Here is a 19,877-nt window from a genome sequence, read left to right on the forward strand (position 1 = left end):
TGTGTCATTACGAGTGCTAAACAAGAAGAGTTCCCAGATGGTACAGTGGACACATGTGTGACTCCTGTGATTAAAGCATCTTTCTTTCAGCTTAAGGAGTGAACCGTCAGCTGACTGACATGACTGACTTTAATTACGCATAAAATCATCACATTCTCTGTAAGATTAAAGTCAGCTATTGAACGGCGAATATTTTGAAGTGAAGGCTTTAAAACCAAGTTAGTACAAACGTCGCTAATGTCACATAACTTTCCCGACATGTTGCCAACAGTAATGTTTTAATGTTCTTCATTATAAAAACATTTGCGCATAAATAAGTGACATAATATTCAGTACTTACTTCTGGAAGTTTACTCTTCGTCCGCTCCGCTTCCGCCGTTTTTTTTCGGCAAAATTATCCAAACCACCGCCGCGCTATGAAGTCTGGGATATGTTGGGCCATGAAGGCTACACAGACCCATCCTTAAAATTCAGGGAAATTAAGGACACATTTGAGGGCCGCATTTCGAGCAGCCTTTGAATTGGGACAGTCTTTGTCGTGTCGCTGTGACATAATCGGCCTTAAAATGCGGCCTTTAAGGCTGCAGACCCCAAATCCGGTCATTGGTACTTCCTGGCTTGTGTAGTTACTAGGTAACAAAAGCTCAACACTGCCCCTAGCGTCCTGGAGCACTTCCGTTGTGTTTTGGGGTTTGCACGTGTTTTGGATTTTGCACGTGTTTTGTATTTTGCACGTGTTTTGTATTTTGTACGTGTTTTGTATTTTGCATGTGTTTTGTATTTTGCACGTGTTTTGTATTTTGTACGTGTTTTGTATTTTGTACGTGTTTTGGATTTTGCACGTGTTTTGTATTTTGCATGTGTTTTGTATTTTGTAAGTGTTTTGGAGTTTGCACGTGTTTTGTATTTTGCACGTGTTTTGTATATTGTACGTGTTTTGTATTTTGTACGTGTTTTGTATTTTGCATGTGTTTTGTATTTTGTAAGTGTTTTGTATTTTGCATGTGTTTTGTATTTTGTAAGTGTTTTGGAGTTTGCACGTGTTTTGTATTTTGCACGTGTTTTGTATTTTGTAAGTGTTTTGTATTTTGCATGTGTTTTGTATTTTGTACGTGTTTTGGAGTTTGCGCGTGTTTTGGGGTTTGCACGTGTTTTGTATTTTGCACGTGTTTTGTACTTTGTACGTGTTTTGTATTTTGTACGTGTTTTGGATTTTGCACGCGTTTTGTATTTTGTACGTGTTTTGTATTTTGCATGTGTTTTGTATTTTGTAAGTGTTTTGGAGTTTGCACGTGTTTTGTATTTTGCACGTGTTTTGTATATTGTACGTGTTTTGTATTTTGTACGTGTTTTGTATTTTGCATGTGTTTTGGAGTTTGCGCGTGTTTTGGGGTTTGCACGTGTTTTGTATTTTGCACGTGTTTTGTATTTTGCACGTGTTTTGTACTTTGTACGTGTTTTGTATTTTGCATGTGTTTTGTATTTTGCACGTGTTTTGTATTTTGTACGTGTTTTGTATTTTGTACGTGTTTTGTATTTTGCATGTGTTTTGTATTTTGTACGTGTTTTGGAGTTTGCACGTGTTTTGGATTTTGTAAGTGCTTTGGAGTTTGCATGTGTTTTGTATTTTGTACGTGTTTTGTCTTTTGCATGTGTTTTTTATTTTGTAAGTGTTTTGGAGTTTGCACGTGTTTTGGATTTTGTACGTGTTTTGGATTTTGCATGTTTTTTGTATTTTGTACGTGTTTTGTCTTTTGCATGTGTTTTTTATTTTGTAAGTGTTTTGGAGCTTGCATGTGTTTTGGATTTTGCACGTGTTTTGGATTTTGTAAGTGTTTTGGAGTTTGTACGTGCTTTGTCTCTAGGGGCCACTGTAGATTTATTTGTAAAAACGATACTTTAACATAAAAACAAGTTTAATAAAGCTCCTAAAATATCCATAATATTGCAAACAGTAACAGTTATTTTATTATCAGCATGCAGCAGCACGGGTTTGTGACAGATCACGATTAATCTCATTACCATGCCAAAAAGGCTGAGACAGACACGGCCCACTGCACTGACTATTTCTGCCCGTTAGAGAAACAAATGTTGGTGTGATCCGTGTGAAAATGAAGAGAAGACAGCTATTTCACTAAAATACCTATGGGCGTAAATATTTATAGTGAATAACTAAAAGCAGACATGAAATAGGATGCTCTCGTCCTAAGCCCAAGATTCGGGCGGGCTTTCCAAAGAGTGCAGAAAATGAGTGACGTGAAAGGGTGCTTTCATGTGTTTGCATTATTAGGAAGAAGACAAGAAAAGCAGCAGAGCGCGCACTCCGGTGGAATTGCTTTTTGTCTGCTGTTTCAATCATAAAAACCTCAGTTATTTATTCAGTACTGGACCCTGGCAATATCCCACGCTCTTGCATCATTTGCTTTTAGTATAAAGTACCCCCTTTTGTGCGCATGTTCCACTTGGCTTTTTGTGTCGTCGCTCACTCTCCATTGGCTCGCCCTGCCGCGTCTGCGCTCAGAGTTGAACGCCGGACCAGCCTTCACAGAAACGTGTGTCCTACCCACGCTCTCTGAAACCGGACTGGGCTTTCCACGCCGCATCGGAGATAATAGAAAAAATTAAAAATGGAGAAAAAGAGCGAGATAAACGGACACGCCATGCCCGGCTCAGCATCCACAGACCAGATCCTGGAGAAGGGCTCGCAGAAAAGCCTCGGAGAAAAGCTGATGGAGTTTCTGAGAAAGAACCTGCTGGTGATCTTGACGGTGTCGGGCGTGCTGGTGGGCGTCGGGCTCGGGATGATGGTCCGCAGCATGAACCTGACCAAAGCGCAGATGACCTACTTCGCCTTCCCCGGTGAGATGCTCCTCCGGATGCTGAAGATGATCATTTTGCCCCTCGTCGTCTGCAGTCTCGTATCGGGGGCCGCCAGCCTGGACACTCGCTCCCTGGGCAAGCTGGGGGGCATCGCAGTCGCCTACTTTCTGGTGACCACGCTGATCGCCTCGGGGATCGGGGTAGCCCTGGCTTTCATCATCAAACCCGGAGTGGGCGCGGGAGCCCTGAACACCAACAACCTGGGACTGGAGAGCGTCAGCAGCAACAAGGAGACCACCGACTCCTTCTTAGATCTTGCCAGGTAAAGAGCCCTCTTTAATCGCCTTAAACAGCGCACACGGTGGCATGTTAGAGGGTAGTGGGGCAAGAAGGGGATTTGTGTGCTGTACTCTAGTGAATCTGATGGGAACTGTGGCACAGCGTGCCTCGGGGCGGTTTGGGAATGCTGGTTAGTTACACACACGAATGGCTCCACGCTCGCAGTCATCCTAGGCATGCGTGCGCACACGCTCAGTAAGGCTACGGCTGCTGTAGTAAGCCTCACATGTGCGCCACTGAAACAACCAAGTCCTCTCTGCCACTGTAGCAGACTTTATCTGTGTACTATCTAAATGAGTGTGATTACAGTTATAGTAAGATTTCAACGGTGGTCCTGTTTGGAAGTGTCTAAGATCAATGTCACAATCCGAGTGACCCCGTGGAGCAGGTCAGTGTATCCTGCAGTGTATCTGTAAACAGTGCTTTATATGTTCAGGTCGAATCTTCCACTGACAGTTCACTCTGCTGCAGGGACGTGCAGAGAGGTTTAAAGGGGCGGGTGCTCAAAGTTAAAAAGGGGCACATTGAACCATGCTGAATAACAACAACACACATTCATCAAGAATCTAATATGGGAAGGGCAGGGCTGTGTTGATCTGAGACTGTAGACATTAAAGTATTTAGTATTTAGTATTTATTTATTTATTTATTGTCATTGTCAAGAACAATGAAATTGAAAAAAAGAAGAAAATAATAAATACCCCTTAAAACCCAAGTGTACATATTTAACCCAGTGTGACTCCAATGCAATAAGACAATCCTTAGCAATAATGTTCGTAGAAATTCAGACAAAGACCTGAGAAACATGACAAAATACAACAATGCAACCCATTCAATATTATTGTACTGTGAGATATGATATCAGATATGATAGTTATCTATTTAAGAAAGGGGGGGGGGGGGCAGGAGGGGGAAGAGAATAAAGATATGATGCACCAATGCAAACCAGTTCATTGCAATTAAGAAGTTGGATATGGTTATTGTCCGTGAGAGGGGGGCAGAGAGTTCAGGAGCCTCACAGCCTGTGGATACAGGCTGTTGGCCAGTCTGGATGTTCTGGCCTGTATAGACCTGTACCTTCTCCCTGAGGGCAGCAGATGGAAAAGGTGGCGCGCAGGGTGATGTTGGTCCCGCAGGATACTGTGCATCCTCCTCAGACAGCGAGTGGGGAAGATATTACTGATCTCTGGCAGACTTGTTCCAATAATTCTGCCAGCTTCTTTCACCACCCGCTGGAGTGCTTGCTGATCGGCCTTGGTGCAGCTGGGGAACCACACTAGAAATCCATACGTCAGAACGCTGCTGATGGCACAGTTGTAGAAGTTCAACATCAGAGATCTGGGAATGTGTGCGCTCCGCAGTCTCCTCAGGTAGTAGAGGCGCTGTTGGGCCTTCCGTACAACTGAGGTGATATGGTTGCCCCAGGACAGGTCCTCGGTCACAGTTACCCCCAAGAATTTAAAACTGCTCACCCTCTCCACCGCCTCACTGCCAATGAAGAGAGGCAGATGGTTGTTATGACCCCTCTTCCGGAAATCTACAATGATCTCCTTGGTCTTTTTGGTGTTTAAGACCAAGTTATTGTCGTGGCACCATGACTCTAGTTGTTGCACCTCTGTCCTATAGTTTGTCTCATCATTGTTGGATATAAGTCCGAGCACTGTAGTGTCATCTGCAAACTTAACAATGAGATTGGACGCGCAGGAGGAAATACAGTCATGGGTGAAGAGAGTGTATAGCAGAGGGCTCAGAACACACCCCTGAGGGGCACCGGTGTTGACCACAAGGGTGGAAGAGGTGTTCTTACCCACTCTGACACTCTGTCTACGGTTAGTGAGGAAGTCCACAATCCAGTTGCACAGAGAGGAGTTAAGTCCCAGTTGGTGGAGTTTGGGACGGAGTTTGTATGGCCGGATGGTATTAAAAGCCGAGCTGTAGTCTACAAAGAGGAGCCGTGCATAGGTGTTCCTGTGTTCCAAGTGCTTCAGTAATGTGTGCAGCACTGTGGCGATCGCATCCTCGGTTGACCGGTTCTCCCTGTATGCAAACTGGTGCGAGTCCAGGGATGGTGGAAAAGCAGCTCTGATGTGTTTAATGACCAGTCTCTCCAGGCATTTGGCGGGAATGGGGGTGAGTGCCACAGGTCTGAAATCGTTCAGACATGTGACATTTGACTGTTTTGGGATGGGAACGATGGTTGCTGCTTTGAAACAGGATGGTACCAGTGAACAGGACAACGAGGTGTTATATATAGAGGTGAAGACGTCCGCCAGGTCCGCAGCACAGTCTTTTAGCACCCTGCCCAGCACTCCATCCGGCCCGGCCGCCTTCCTGGTGTTAATGCTCCGGAACACACGCCTCAGCTCATGAGTGCTCAGGACCGGAGCAGGGTCGGTTGAGGGGAGAGGGGACAGGACAGGGTCGGTGTTCTCCCTGTCAAAACGGGCATAAAAGAGATTTAGATCCTCAGCCAGAGTAGAACTGTCGGCTGAGGGTGATGGTGTTCTTCTTTTGTAGTCCGTGATAGCCCTGATGCCCTCCCAGACCTGCCTTGGGTTTGTGTTGTTCTCAAACCTGGCCTCGATACGCCTCCTGTGCTGCTGCTTGGCAGTCTTGTGGACATTAAAAAGTCCACAGGAGAGATGGTAGCTGATTAAACAAGTGTCATGAGATAATAACAAAATGCAAAGATTGGTGACAGCGCTTGGAACCATAAGGCAACGAAAAACTGTGACATAAACTCGGCTCTGCCTGTGAATCACTCTTTGCTTCTCTTCTTCCTTCCATCGCATCATTTCATATATCACTCTCCACTTGCTGTCTATCTGAGAACAAGGCACAACTTGCTATTGCAATAAACTATAATCTAATTGTCCACACCTAACAACTCTTGCACTTAATCTATAATAAAATGATGACAGAAAAATGTTATAGCCCTGCCTTTAGTAGCCTCACACAGCTCCTACTGTTTCCTCCTCATGTCCTTACCAGGCATGTCTGCACAATGTTATATCATGAGTAATATTTTTTTAAATCCATCTAAATAAAACACACACATGCACACACAGTGACATTTTAGACCTTCTTCAGAATACTGTATATACTATGGGCATCATGGTGCTGATCCAGAATCCTTACATTATTATTTATTACTAGAGCTACAATAATAAAGCAATGAGGAGGGGGAAGTAATAAATATGAAATAATGTATTTATGATGATTCCATTTGTTTCACTATCCACTCTGTGCAGGGGCAAAGTTTATTACATGTTTAAACTGTAGAGATACAATCATTTTACTGCTGTAAAATCCAAATTTTGTCTTATTTAAAATATAAATCTAATATAATCTGCTTCTTAATGTATGTTCTTTAAAATACAGCTTGTGTTTTTTAATATATTATAATAATTATTATGTGGACATGCATATTAGATCGTTTTTTAGTGAAATATAATCCCTCCAGAAAGGCAGGAAAAGCCCGGAAACTTACTTTAAAACTAAATATGTTCACTAAAACGGTGACAGAGCTACAGACCCATGACAGCCTTGCACAGGTAGCCAGCAGCTATGACCAGCACTACCTGTGCAGTTAATAAAAGGACAGGTAATGTTTGTCGCGCTGTTGCACACACAGCACGCTCGTTTGTTTCAGTTCGTCAGTTGCAACAAGACAACTTACCGACGTGTACGTAATAAGCTAATACTCCTGGGTGCTACACACTACAGTGTACGCTGTACACCTACTTACTGGTTTTGTCGCATCAGTCTGTGTCTCTGAGTTAACTTGTGTTTCTCCTACAGCTCCGGACCGCAAAAAATGCGCGTGCTCTTTGTGAGCTCGTTCCCGGCTCGTAACCAGCGCGTTCTGCCGTCGAGGGCGATCATTGGTTAAATGTGATCATGTGACTGATGCAAGCCAGATCCTTTTATTTAGCAAAACTGTGATTAATAGTTAAATATTATTGTTGAGGGGCACAGACAGGACTCCGCACGCACACGCACATAAAAAAAATAAATAAATAAATAAAAAAAATTTAAAAGTTGCCTCAACAAAAGGGCACTTTGGGCACTCATCAGGAAAGGGGCGGGTGCTCAAGCCCCTCTAGCCCCCCCCTCTGCACGTCCCTGCTCTGCTGCTCTGATGTGGATGGAAAGCTTTGCCTAACAGTTAAAAGTGTTTTAATGTTCCCACTCAGATTGAGAGTGGGCACTGCACTCGTCTTAAAGAACTTTACGTGTCAGTGTAGCCTAATAGTTAGTTTTACTTGCATCACCTGTAACCCTCTGCACTTATTTTCAGAGCTGTATCAGAAAGCAGATGTCAGTTTTACTAAAAATCTGCTCCACCTTCACTGCAATCCGATGACTGTATCAATGAGTACTTTTACTTAAAGTATTTAAAGCCCTTCTTGCTTTTAAATAGTTGATTGCCGCTTTACAATGCCATGCTGCTACAAATGCTTGTCTAACCTCTGATGTAATTAGAGGAGCTGTAAGTGCCACTTACAGCAGGGAAAGGAGGGTTGCACAGCAGACCTTTGCAGAGTCATGTCACATCTGATCGACACCATGCCATAACATAAGTACCTGTAATAATGGATTATTTTTAACCTAAGTTAGCTGCCACTGTTAAGAGTGTATCTTGACCCCACTGTTACACACAAATGTGCCCGATAGGGGATACTTTATAGAGCCCAGATTGCAGTCTGATGGCTTCCAGGGGACAAATAAGCACAAATAAAAAATCTACTGATGGCTTTTCACTGATTATGAAGAGACACAGTGTCTTTGGGGCAAACTCTTGATTATACAGGTAGAGGTTCTGTGGTACAATTTTCAACTCAACTCCTTGTAAAGTTGGTTGATTTTTTTTCCAGCATGGCAGTTGTTCATGAAAGCTTTGCTGCTAGCCTATAAATATCAGTGTTCTTCAGCAGCCTTCAGTGGTTAATAATAAGTTCCCACAGTGTGAGGGAAAGCTGACAGCTGTTGAAATAGTAGGATGTATTTTGGGGAAGGCGAAGAGGTGCAGAGCCTGTAGCAGACTGTAGTGCAAACAGCTAGCACATCTCCCTTATCATGATAGCAGGTGGACATGCTGCTGTTATTTCTCATACTTTATGCTTTTGCAGGTATTCAGATGGTGTAAATTTCACAGTGGGTTACATCAGAACAGGACAGAACGCAAAAGCTAAGTCCAGTGAAGAGAGTGTTGTTTTCTGCTACATATAGACTAAGGTTCATTTATTTGAGCAAAGCTATTGATTCAGAAAGTAAGAATATTTTGGGAATATTCATTTTAACAAGTTTCTGATTCAGGTACTATTGAAAAAGCTAACATTTAACTTTGCAGGTGGAGCAGGTTGAGGGGGGCTAGTCTTAGTACCAGATAAATCACTGTGCATTTTCTTGATATAGACAGTGTGAAAGATGGTGGCTGTTGTGACGTCACCCCTGTTGCTTTCTGAAGTCTGTCAAGCCTCAAGATTAGTTTCTGCTGTCTCGACTTCATCTCGGCTTCAAATATGGGATGAGGTGGGGCAGGTCTGACTGTGAAACCACTCACACATTGCCTAACAACTTCTAAATCACAAGCCTTTAGCCAATGAGCATAGCGTAGATATTCCTTCTTTTCGAAACATAGTACAGCCACAATTTACATAACAGACTTCATTGGAAACATTTACTCACAATGCTATTTTCCCATAAACTTCCACAAGACTTTTTGAAACCACAGATACTGTATCAACACCTGGTGGACTGAATGCAGGTTTAAGACACTTCAGCAATGGTTTCATTTTTCCCACCCAGAAGCTTTGTCCATGCTTTCTGCTGTCTATGTTCCATAAACACGTGTCATATCACAGGGTATTACATTATTTCCCCCCCACTCCAGATAGTCTATTTATTCAGTGCACTACCAGGCACGTGGTGTTTGACTAAAAACCTGAAGGTTCAGCCAGTCAGTTTTATTTGTGTCAAAGTATCAAAACGCTGGTGTTAGCTTTGTGGCTTGCTAGCCTGCCCATTTTTTAAATAACCTCTCTATATTTTAGCTTTTCTTTGCTAGCTTTTAGGACTAAACGTATATTTTGGATTGTTTTAACTTGTTTCTGAAACATGCTTACCAATTCTGCTTGATAGCAACTAACTATTTAAGGCATGGAAAGCTAATGCTCGCTAATTTAAGAAACTAATAAGCATTTTATTTTCATCTTCTTAATAAGGCTGAGGTTTCTGCACTTTGCATTTTGAAGATTTACTGTTAGCATTTTAGCATTTTAGCTAGGACTATATTGGCGTTTACTGCCAAAAGTGAACGTATCTTAACGAGAGGCTAAAGCTAGCAAGTTTGGGAAGTAACCTGCATTCATAAACTGTAGGAGGACAATTCACAGCCACACACATCAGCTATTTAATACTGAGTTATACATTAATAAAAATTCAAAAATGTTCTCATCAAAGCTGAAGCACAAATTTATACCACTAGATCTACTGGCTGGATGTGTCCATCCAGTAGAAAGACCTGTAAACTGTTGCATTAAGTGCCATCTAAAAACCAGAAGAACCAGCAACAGACAGACAGGTCATTTCAGATCACATCATTGGACTTGAATTAGGCCTTGAAATGATCATTCATGATACTTGGCTTCGATTAATTAGAAAGTCAAGCTATTATGTAACATCAGTCCACAGAGAGACAGTGGGCCTCTAGGGAGACTCTGGGAAAATCATGCCAGCTCACTTCTGGGTTCCCAGGCTTAATCCAGATTCTCGCTGTGGTCATGTGCTAGGATGAAACCTGACTGCCTTCATATAAAGGAAAAGAATTTAGGGAATCTTGGGTTGCAAAAACATATCACTTGTTTGCAACATCAGGAAAGGAAAGAAAAGACTAAGTGAAAATATTGTGGCTACCTGCCAGCGTGTCCTGGGGAGCTGAGATATTCAACAGCTGAAGCAGCATTTGTCCCTGAACTCAAGGCAGAGTTGACGGGGTCATGGTGCTATGAGCTGAATTGCTTGGCTCTGGTCTGGCCATGGGAATAGATGTGAGCAAAGCCTGTATTTCTTTGCACAATACAGTGTGACCCCAGAGGATAACGTTACAACAAACACACAGCAGTACGTAGAAAGGGCCTGCAGGCTTCTAGTAATCCCTGCATGATTATCTTACAGTAGTGAAAATAAACTCCTTGACACTCTGTCTGTGACAATCTGTCAAGAAAATGTTTGAATGAGGGATTTATAACGACAAAAGGGATAATGAACCAAAGTAGGCTGTTCACTTTGAGGATGAATAATAAACTCCCTGTAAATCTGGTTATTATCCTCTGCATTACTGAGGTTGCCATAAATATCAAAGACAAAAAAATCATCTCAGTGCCAAATTACTCCTATTGTTCCTCACTGTCTTTTAGTAACTGACTATTGTGATTATGTCACATTTCCCATGCTGTTATTACTGTCATGATTCAAATTATGGAAAAAACAAAACAGCAATACTGTGTGTCTATTGCTGATCCAAAATCCAGTATTATGGACTACATACAGGTGTACCTGATCGCTAACCAGCAACGTCACTTATACTCTGTGATATTCAGATTCTGGCAATCTGGTAAATTCAGGTGCAGGATGAATGCCGTGCACTCTTTGACAAGTTGCAAGATGTTGCCATCGGGGACTTTCTGGCATTCAGAAAGTGTGCTTGGCCTGCAGCAGCATTTGGGTGGTTGTTACTTGACAAAGTAACTCCCAAAAAATTGATTCTGTTCATCTGGACGTAGCATTTTCAGTGAGAGACAGTGACAAGTGACTTCTTCAGTCTCGACTGATGAACAGAATCAACTTTTAGGGATTTCCTTACCTGGATCATTGAGAATGCATCGAGACATGTCAAAGTAACATCTAAGATAATCTCAGTTGCAATCAGTGTTCTCCTGTGAGTGCTTCTTGTGACCATGTTAGACACAAGATTGTACTGACACTCTTAGTAGTAGTGACACTGTTAGTAGTGCTTCATGTTGGCAAAATATCTCAGTCACTATTGGAACGTGTTGCCAAGAAATTTTGTAGCCTTTTGCTATGGTAATGCAGAGCTCAAGTAAAGTTTGTCGAGCATTTGACAAAAGAACAGCAGCCAAATAACGATGAAGAAAGAATAGAAAGGAAATTAATTAAAAGAAAACTTAAGAAAATATGAATCTTCACTACACTGTGCAGCAGTTTTGTACCAGAAACTGAGTAGTATGTGAGACTTGCAGTGCTTGAGTTAGAGTTTGAAAAGTATAAAGCGATTAAATTTAGTCTAATTTTATTTTCCGCATCTGCCTGACTTTGCTTTACCTTTAGTTGACTGGAGAACAGTGAAAGCTCCAGGGAAAGATAACTAACCCTAGGTAAGACCTCGCTAATTTGTTTTACGAAAAGCTGAAACAGACAGCAGGTTCGTGTCCGAACATGTTTTATCAGGGAGTTTGGGCTGCAAACTTTAGGGAGGATCCTGGGAAAAGGCCAAGATACGACGATGATAAACGAATCCTGTTGAGAATTTACTGTTCGGGTGGGATAGCCACATGATTCTGAAACACTTGTCCAATCTTGTTGTAGATGTTGGCCTTTTACCATTTGTTCAGATAAAGTGGCTCACACAGGAGAACAGGACTGAGATGACTGTAATTTTCTGTGGCGCTAACTTGTTTTTGCTTCCGTTCTCAGGAATTTGTTTCCAGCAAACTTGGTGGCTGCTGCCTTTCGTTCTGTGAGTGCCAGCTCCTTACTTCCTGCCCACCCCCACACACGCAGACACACACTCCTTTTATCCTCCTCTTTCTGTCCTCTTTCCTGTATCACCTGTGTCTCGTGCAGATTGTTCATTCAAATTTATTTTCCCAACCACACGGATGCTCCTACAAATCCATTTAGAGTTGCCATAAATCCTGGTTAGAGCACCAAGAGCCTCTTAATGAGGAGACATCCAGAATAGGGTCCGCAGCGCTCCCCTGTTCACCCGAACACCTCTTTTTCTTGTCCCTCACCAGCCGTTACCATGGCGAAACCATTCCATTAAAGCTAGCCTAGCAACCCACCTCGCCTCGGTACTCCTCAACACGGGCCGCTCCATCGCACAACATCCTGGCTGTTACAGCTAAAACAAGGACCTGGAAAATTCAATATTTGGAGATGAAGTGATAGAAATGAACTATACACACATGCACACACAGGGAGAAAGGAAAGCATGTTCACACTCTTTTAATCACGCACAGACACACTTCATCAAACCTTAAACTTCTCCTAAACCACACCTGTAAATTACACACACACACACAAACACACACACACACAAATAAGTCAGTTATTTCTCACAGAAAGAGTGAAAAAGTGTTTAAAGTGAAGCCAGGTTACAGAGTTCAGTGTACCCCCACACACTCAGTATATGCTGTGGTAGAGCCCCCCGTGGGAACGGCTCCAACAGTGGATTAGACCAAGAAAGCAGAGGAGAGGGGGGATTTACACAAAATGACAGGCAGCTCGATGTTTAAACAGACGTTTAAACAAATGATGTGTGAGATTTGGATTATTGGATAGCTGGCTTTTTCATTTGAGACTATACCCATCTACTCTGTGTGCCTACATGCCCAAGATCGTTTAAGAACCAAGACTTTTTTAAGCTCATATAGATCTTTAGGAGATGTTGGAAACCTCTACCCTATAGGGGTGTCTAAAGAAATGCTTTGAGGGAAAGGGGGCATTGTTGCAGTTCTGTTTACTGAAAAGACTGAACATCAGTGGACCGTGTCCAACGGGGTCCCAAGTCTCCTACAAAAAGTACTGACACAGTGAACTACTCATAGCCTGAAAATGTCCCGGATTTTTTAAACCTGCGCAACCAAGAAGAGGCCCATGGGAAATCAGAAAATAAAACCCCCGAGGAAGACTGGTATAGGAAACATCTATCATATTTTAAAAAGGGGGTCAGTGGCAGCTTGTGGGTTCCCTTTTGTTCCTCAGCAATGTCTGTAAAATGTACTATTTAAAGCAGTTGCACCTGATTATTCAAAAAGCAACTCTACAGATGTCATATTAGATTAGAATTCAATTTCTAAAAACATTAATTTATTTCAGCAATACAACAAAATAAACAAGCACATGTTTCTTTCTTTATGTTACAGTACGCAACAGACTACAAGATGGTTGCTGTGGGGAATGATACCAATGGGACGACCCTCTACCAAAAGGTAAAAGCTGGGAACGTCTGTTGCGTGAAGTTTTGCATGCAGACTACGTAACACGTAAAGTACCAGATTACGAAAGGAAAGTGCTCTCATCAAACAGTTACCTCTGTCAACAGGAGGTTGAGCCATCGTCCATCCTTGAGGTACATGTTTGCTCTGAGCACCTTGTTTGTATGTCAGTCACCCGTGGGTGCAAAACCACTGAATAAGCAGTATGTGCACGTCTAATGAAAGAGCTGGTTTTGGGAAAGAGGGTCAAGGCTGATGGTGAAATGCTGATAGCCATGTGAACAGTACAATCACTACAAATAAGGCTAAAGGCCAGTCATTTTTATTTATGAGTTTTTAATCTGTCTTTAGCTCACTGGTGCCAAATAATTGTTAGATAAATATTTACTCAATGAGTGCTTCTAGTACTAGTTTTAGTACTCTTAAATTCTAAGTATTGATATATTTCCTATAATTTCTTGATGTCATAATCTGATTTTATAGATAAAAGGTGTTCAAAAAGGGAAAAACAAGTCACTTAGTAACTTTAGAACACAACTGTGTAGACTGACACTATCACTAACGTGAATGTGAGGGGACATGCTCACATACATGTCTCACATGCAGGGACATGCATGCTCTTAAAAGTGTGGACAAGCGTAAACAGGGTTTTTTGCATTTACCATCCATCCATGCATTTTCTTCTGCTACTAAAAAGCATGCTGGACTCATATAGTGCAGTTATCTTTATCTAGTGCTCACATGTTTTCCACTTCTCCACACAAGTTATTATTCCATACTGTGATTATACTGTGACAACACTAGAAAAGAACCGCAGGCTAAATAAATCTAGTAAATACTGAATACTTTTTAATATAAGCTTATATGAAGCTTCAGCAGTCTGAGTTAGCTAAAGGCATCTTTGTCTTGAGTGCTTTTTTTTTTCTTTTTGATTGCCAGGCAACAAAACTATATTACTACAATGGCTTCATAAGCTACAGTGCCAAATCAGAACAATAGCTGTCTCGAGGTGCTTTATATATTATATATACAATAAGAGGGAGAAAACCCCAATAATCAGTTGACGCCCCCTATAAGCAAGCATTTCAGCAACAGTGGGAAGGGAAAACTCCCTTTTACAAGAAGAAACCTCCGGCAGAACCAGGCTCAGGGAGGGGCGGCCATCCGCAGCGTGAGGGGAGGCAGGACAAAAAGGTGAAAGACAAAAGTGGAGTTTCACACAGTAACTGTTGTAGCAACCAGGCCCTTACGATTACATGCAGGTGTTGGCCACCATGCAGGTCATCTTGACCCAGCAAGATGGCCTGCATGCCTGGATGTGAGGCAACATGATGTGCTGGTCTTTACTAGGAAGGAAAAACAAAATCCTGACAGAGGACCAGCACCAGATTTCTTGATTGCCACTTGCCTGCTACTTGTAGTCGATGTTGCATCATAGACAAGTGTATGATGGCTTTGCTTATTTGTCAGCAGGAGAGACAGTCGATCGGAAGCCGGCTAACAGATGCATAATGGTACACAGACTGCTAAACAAAAGCATTTAGGGAATAGTACAAAAGCCTTTTTAGGCTTGTACCACAGCAGCATCCTGTTAGTTAATACAAGGAAGCACTTTTAAAGGTTTTTAGTAGCACTTGCACTCAAGTAGCTTGTTTGTACTCGAGGATCGTTAAAGAGCAAAGAGAAGTTTTATAAGTTACTCTATTTGATTATATAACTTGTTAAATTTTGAGGATAATCTTTAAATCCTAATGCTTCACCCTAGAAGCTATGGCTTGTCCCCATTGACCCAGTATGGGGGAACAGTGGGGGGAATCTGATTTTGGCATTGGTCCATGGTATTTGTGTGCCGTGGGTCTTGGTGGACTGTCGCCCCCTACACACCCACCCCAGTGCCAGGGGATGAAGCTGGTGTAGCTGTGGGAGAGCTCAGCACAATGGAAAGGGATTGAGCACAGGATTTGTCCTTGTCCCTATTTGTCATCCAGTTCACTGAATACTTCTACTGCCTCCAGACTTTTGCATTCGCACATACACACTCTGCAGCACGCAAAAGGTGTCGTATATACTACTGCAGTCTACACAAGCTCTATTATTTGACAAGTTTATCTTTCCACAATGAAAGGATACACATAAGGTTCCATCCAAGAGTTCAATGTGTGATTATCAGTGTGGAACTCCTATTGTGTGAAGTGTTTCAACTTGTTTTCTTAGCTAAGTTGGATCAAGTTGGATCAACAAGCAATTTTAGCCTTGCAGGCAGTTTGAATTATGGGTCAGTGGACCACCACTTTGGTCCAGTCTGATCAAACGTTTCTACAGAGAGTCATAGTTCTCAGAGGATTAATCTCAAGCATTCACAGTACAACCTCACAGTAGTGAGTGGCTAGTGTTAAGATATGAGCTGACGTAAATATGAGGCGAGCGAGAGCCAAAAAAACTTAATTCTGTGTCATGAAAATTTGTTAGTTGTTATTCTCTCAAACTGTAAATTCTTCTGAAGCAACTCAGGAGAAGAAGCGTATTGTTGCTATTTGTGGGCAGCTGAAACTGTGTGATTCAACTTTGCTTTTATATGGACAGAATGAAAAAAGAAAGGGATCTGGTAAAGTTGCACGGTCAACCACTGCCTAGGTAATGCTGTAGCTCTTCACTTTCCAAGAAAAGATTCTTCCACTCAAGCTCTTTAATGTACTTTCAGTGACACTAAGTCTTAGTAAAACAGATGCTCTTGCCAAGATACATTTGTCAAACCTTCTGCATGGCTGGAGACCCTTTCCTCTTCTGTGTTTTGCTCCCTTTTCACTTAAACCAACTAGGTTTTTGACAGCCCTTCTTAACACCGTCTTGTCAGTATGCTCAGGCTCTTACAGTGTGACTCTGCTTGGTGCCTTAGGTCCCTTATGGTACAGAAACAGATGGCATGAACATTCTGGGTCTGGTGCTGTTTGCCATGGTGTTTGGTGTGGCGCTGAGGAAACTGGGTGACGAGGGAGAGGAACTCATCCGTTTCTTCAATGCTTTCAACGAAGCCACCATGGTGCTGGTGTCCTGGATCATGTGGTAAGTGCTCTTGGATGAAATTTATTGAAATGTGGGGATATTTTATGACATTTATTAGTCAGTTAAATAAGGATAGACATTGACTGTCTGTGCTGCGCTATTTATTGTTGTATTTGACTCTTCCTTTCTCCTGTGTCTCTTTAGGTATATCCCCTTTGGCATCATGTTCCTAGTGGGCAGTAAAATTGTGGAGATGGAAGATGTGGTTCTTCTGGTCACCAGCCTGGGAAAATATATCTTTGCTTCGATTTTGGGCCACGTTATCCATGGAGGCATCGTCCTACCCCTCATCTACTTTGGTTTAACGCGCAAGAACCCCTTCAGTTTCCTGTCTGGCCTAATAACACCCTTCACCACTGCCTTCGCAACCTGCTCCAGGTATACTGGTACATTGCAGAATCACTGATGAGCTGTTACAGGGAACCTGCAAATCAATGAATATAAATGTATGTAAATAAAAAGTTGACATGTAATATTAGTGAAGTCTTAGTATTTGGCCCTTCGTGATTTCTTATTTTTTGCATATTTGCATATTTATTATGAACATCATCACTGTGGAGGAATTTTCTTCCACTCTTCTTTGTAGAATTGTTTTTATTTAGCCAAATTGGAGAGTTTTTGAGCATGAACGGCCAAAGTATCAGAGTCAGATTTAAATCTAGACTTTTAATGGGCAACTCCAAAAACTTTCAGAGGTGGACTTGATGGTGTGATTTGGATTATTGTCCTTCTGCATAATTAATTTGAGCTTCAGGTAGACAGCAGAGTTAATGCTTCAGTGAATCATGGCAAGTTTCAGATCTTGATGCAGCAAAGCAGCCCCTAATCATCAAACCACCACGACCATGTTTGACTATTGGTACGGTGTTCTGCTGGTATGTTAGTTTTAGGCCAGATGTAATGGGACACAAACCTTCCAAAAATCAGTGTGACAGACACCAAAAAAAAAGAAAGATTTTTTTCATTTGCATTTTTCTTCTCTCATTAGTTCAGCAACTCTACCCTCTATGATAAAGTGTGTGGAGGAGAATAATGGTGTGGACAAACGCATCAGCCGCTTCATTCTGCCCATTGGGGCCACGGTTAACATGGATGGCGCTGCCATCTTCCAGTGCATCGCTGCCGTCTTCATTGCTCAGCTCAACAATACCGAGCTGAACGCTGGGCAGATCTTCACAATCCTGTAAGTTAAGGGAATGAGAAAAACTTTTATTAAGCAATAATACCACCAACATTTCCTACTGGCATAAACAGGTGGAAATTTATTGTGTTTCATTGTGAATCACACTTCCAGGGTGACGGCCACAGCCTCCAGTGTTGGTGCAGCAGGCATCCCAGCCGGTGGCATCATCACCATTGCCATCATCCTGGAGGCCATCGGCCTGCCGACCAACGACCTGTCCCTCATGCTAGCTGTTGACTGGATTGTGTGAGTGTCATATTAGAAAACATAGGAGACTACAGATGATCACGTACACCTACACCTCACCTAGCGTATAGTAAGCCAACTAGATCAGAGTTTCCCAACTAGATCAGCGTTTCCCAACTGTAGGACCAACAGAAACCCCCTGCAGTATTTTCCTAGAGCAAACACACACATAGGTTAAACAAACAAATGGAAATAGGTCATATTTAAAATACAGGTTCTTCTTTATGATACTAAGTTCAATTCTTCTTTTGAAAAGCAAAGGCCTTTTGTTAGTACAACCTTCTGTCTGCCTTGATGCCATCATCATCACAAAATTTGTCACAAATGTTCTCTTTGTGAACAGAGATCGTACCACCACTGTAGTGAACGTGGAGGGCGACGCTCTTGGCGCGGGAATCCTCCACCACATAAACCAGCTGGAGATGAAGAAGCATCAACAGGAGGGGGAGCTGTCGGAAGTCCGAGTGGAGGCGGTGGCCAACGTCCAGGCAGAGGAGGAGACATCTCCATTAGTCACGCATCAAGCCAAAGCCTTAGAAGCTATGCCGGAAGCCATTGAGTCAGTGCTGTGATCCCAGCAAGACTTTTTCCTTTCTTGACCTTTTACCTTTGACATCTCTGACATGCTGCTTTTGTGGAAGCATTCTGATTCAGTGTAAGGCCAAAAAAATGCCTGCTAGAGCATGGAAAGTCCACATAGTGTCACTGTTATTTTTAAAATTGGGTTTCCATTCTGGCATCTTAATGCTAAATTGAATATATATGAAATTTTAGAATAATTTACACTGAAATGATTTGCCCAGTCACTTAAGTCAATAGTTTTTGTATTTTACATTTTATTTATTAAAGCATTTTGACATGAACAGTGACAGAAACATACCAAGTCTAAAACATTCCCATAAATGTGACAGTTATGTTCATCTTACTCCAGTCACTGCTCATCGGCAGCTTTGTATAACAGGACATGATGAAGTGCATTTATTTCTTTTTATCTTCAGACTGCAAATACCATGACATGCTTAAACTATAGAGGATTAACAACTCAACAGATGCTGACAAGTAAGAGTGTTTAACCAATCTTGACGATGTCTGTCATTGTTTAAGTACTGGTCAAAGTCTGGGTATGCGCTTTACTTCAATTTGATGTCCCTTACTTGAATAGCTGGATGAAAACAACACATTTTGTAGTGTCAGGTTAGGTTGAAGTGGTAATTGTGGTAACTATTTGGGCCTCAGTTTGAAAGTAATATTTTTCATAATCCAGAGAAAAGTTTACAAGGCCTGTTAAGAGGTTTTAGAACTGAAGAAGCTTCACAGCTGTAAAACATCTTCAAGAAACCCAAAGGAGTCAAGTTGCTTTCTTTCCAAGCTCCTTAGAATATTGGTCTGCATGTATTGCCCTATGTTCTCATGAGGGAAAGGTCAATTGTATGGTCTACTCTCTAAATAAAACAAGACCCTATTTATCTCTGAGAAAACAACCATTCTTCACATCAATATTACTACAGGGAAAAAGCTGACATCAGCATTTTACAAGCAGATGCCAACAATTTTGTAATGAGAGCAGCTTAAAAGTCGTTTTTGCTCTTTAAAGTTCAATGTACATCAGCCTTTTTAAGTTAGGTTAAGGTTGTACATACTGGCATATTTCTTAGCTTTTTGTGACAACATACTTGTTTGATGTTTAGCTACACTGATTTTAGCTATTTTATTAAAAAGAAAATATAGCTAAGAGCATTATTGCTATGCTACCAAGGAGTCTGAAACATAGCTAGTTTGGTTTCTTTTTTGTTTGCTAACCAGCTAAAGCTGTGTTAACACTATGCTAACAGTAAGCTATGCTAGAATTTTTTAACTTATCACTTTACTTCTTTTCTTAGCTAAGTATCATGTCAGGTGTTTAGACTAAGTCCAGGGAAGCCCACTTGACACTAACAACTGTGGCTAACTAGACAAATATAATAATGATATAGATATAAAAT

General features: G+C 41.8%; 1 protein-coding gene across 1 annotated transcript; it reads left to right on the forward strand.

The window, feature by feature from the left end:
- Positions 1–2,477: 2,477 nt before the first annotated feature.
- slc1a4 (solute carrier family 1 member 4) lies at positions 2,478–19,559 on the forward strand. Its single transcript, XM_085428960.1, has 8 exons — positions 2,478–3,142; positions 11,878–11,920; positions 13,332–13,397; positions 16,300–16,466; positions 16,611–16,844; positions 17,455–17,649; positions 17,761–17,895; positions 18,239–19,559. Exons 1-8 carry the CDS (start codon positions 2,628–2,630, stop codon positions 18,465–18,467), a joined length of 1,584 nt encoding a protein of 527 aa, XP_085285086.1. The 5' UTR covers positions 2,478–2,627; the 3' UTR covers positions 18,468–19,559.
- The last annotated feature ends 318 nt before the right edge of the window (positions 19,560–19,877 follow it).

This window comes from Rhamphochromis longiceps, linkage group LG13, assembly GCF_057381845.1.
Source record: "Rhamphochromis longiceps isolate RC_006_pf linkage group LG13, R_longiceps_female_GT1.1, whole genome shotgun sequence".
Classification (NCBI taxonomy): domain Eukaryota; kingdom Metazoa; phylum Chordata; class Actinopteri; order Cichliformes; family Cichlidae; genus Rhamphochromis; species Rhamphochromis longiceps.

Excerpts from the sequence above, each read along its gene's own strand:
- slc1a4 (XM_085428960.1), top strand. The coding sequence starts at position 2,628 with ATGGAGAAAAAGAGCGAGATAAACGGACACGCCATGCCCGGCTCAGCA. Across the intron at positions 3,143-11,877 it reads TCCTTCTTAGATCTTGCCAG|GAATTTGTTTCCAGCAAACT; the intron begins GTAAAGAGCCCT and ends TTCCGTTCTCAG. Across the intron at positions 11,921-13,331 it reads TGGCTGCTGCCTTTCGTTCT|TACGCAACAGACTACAAGAT; the intron begins GTGAGTGCCAGC and ends TTTATGTTACAG.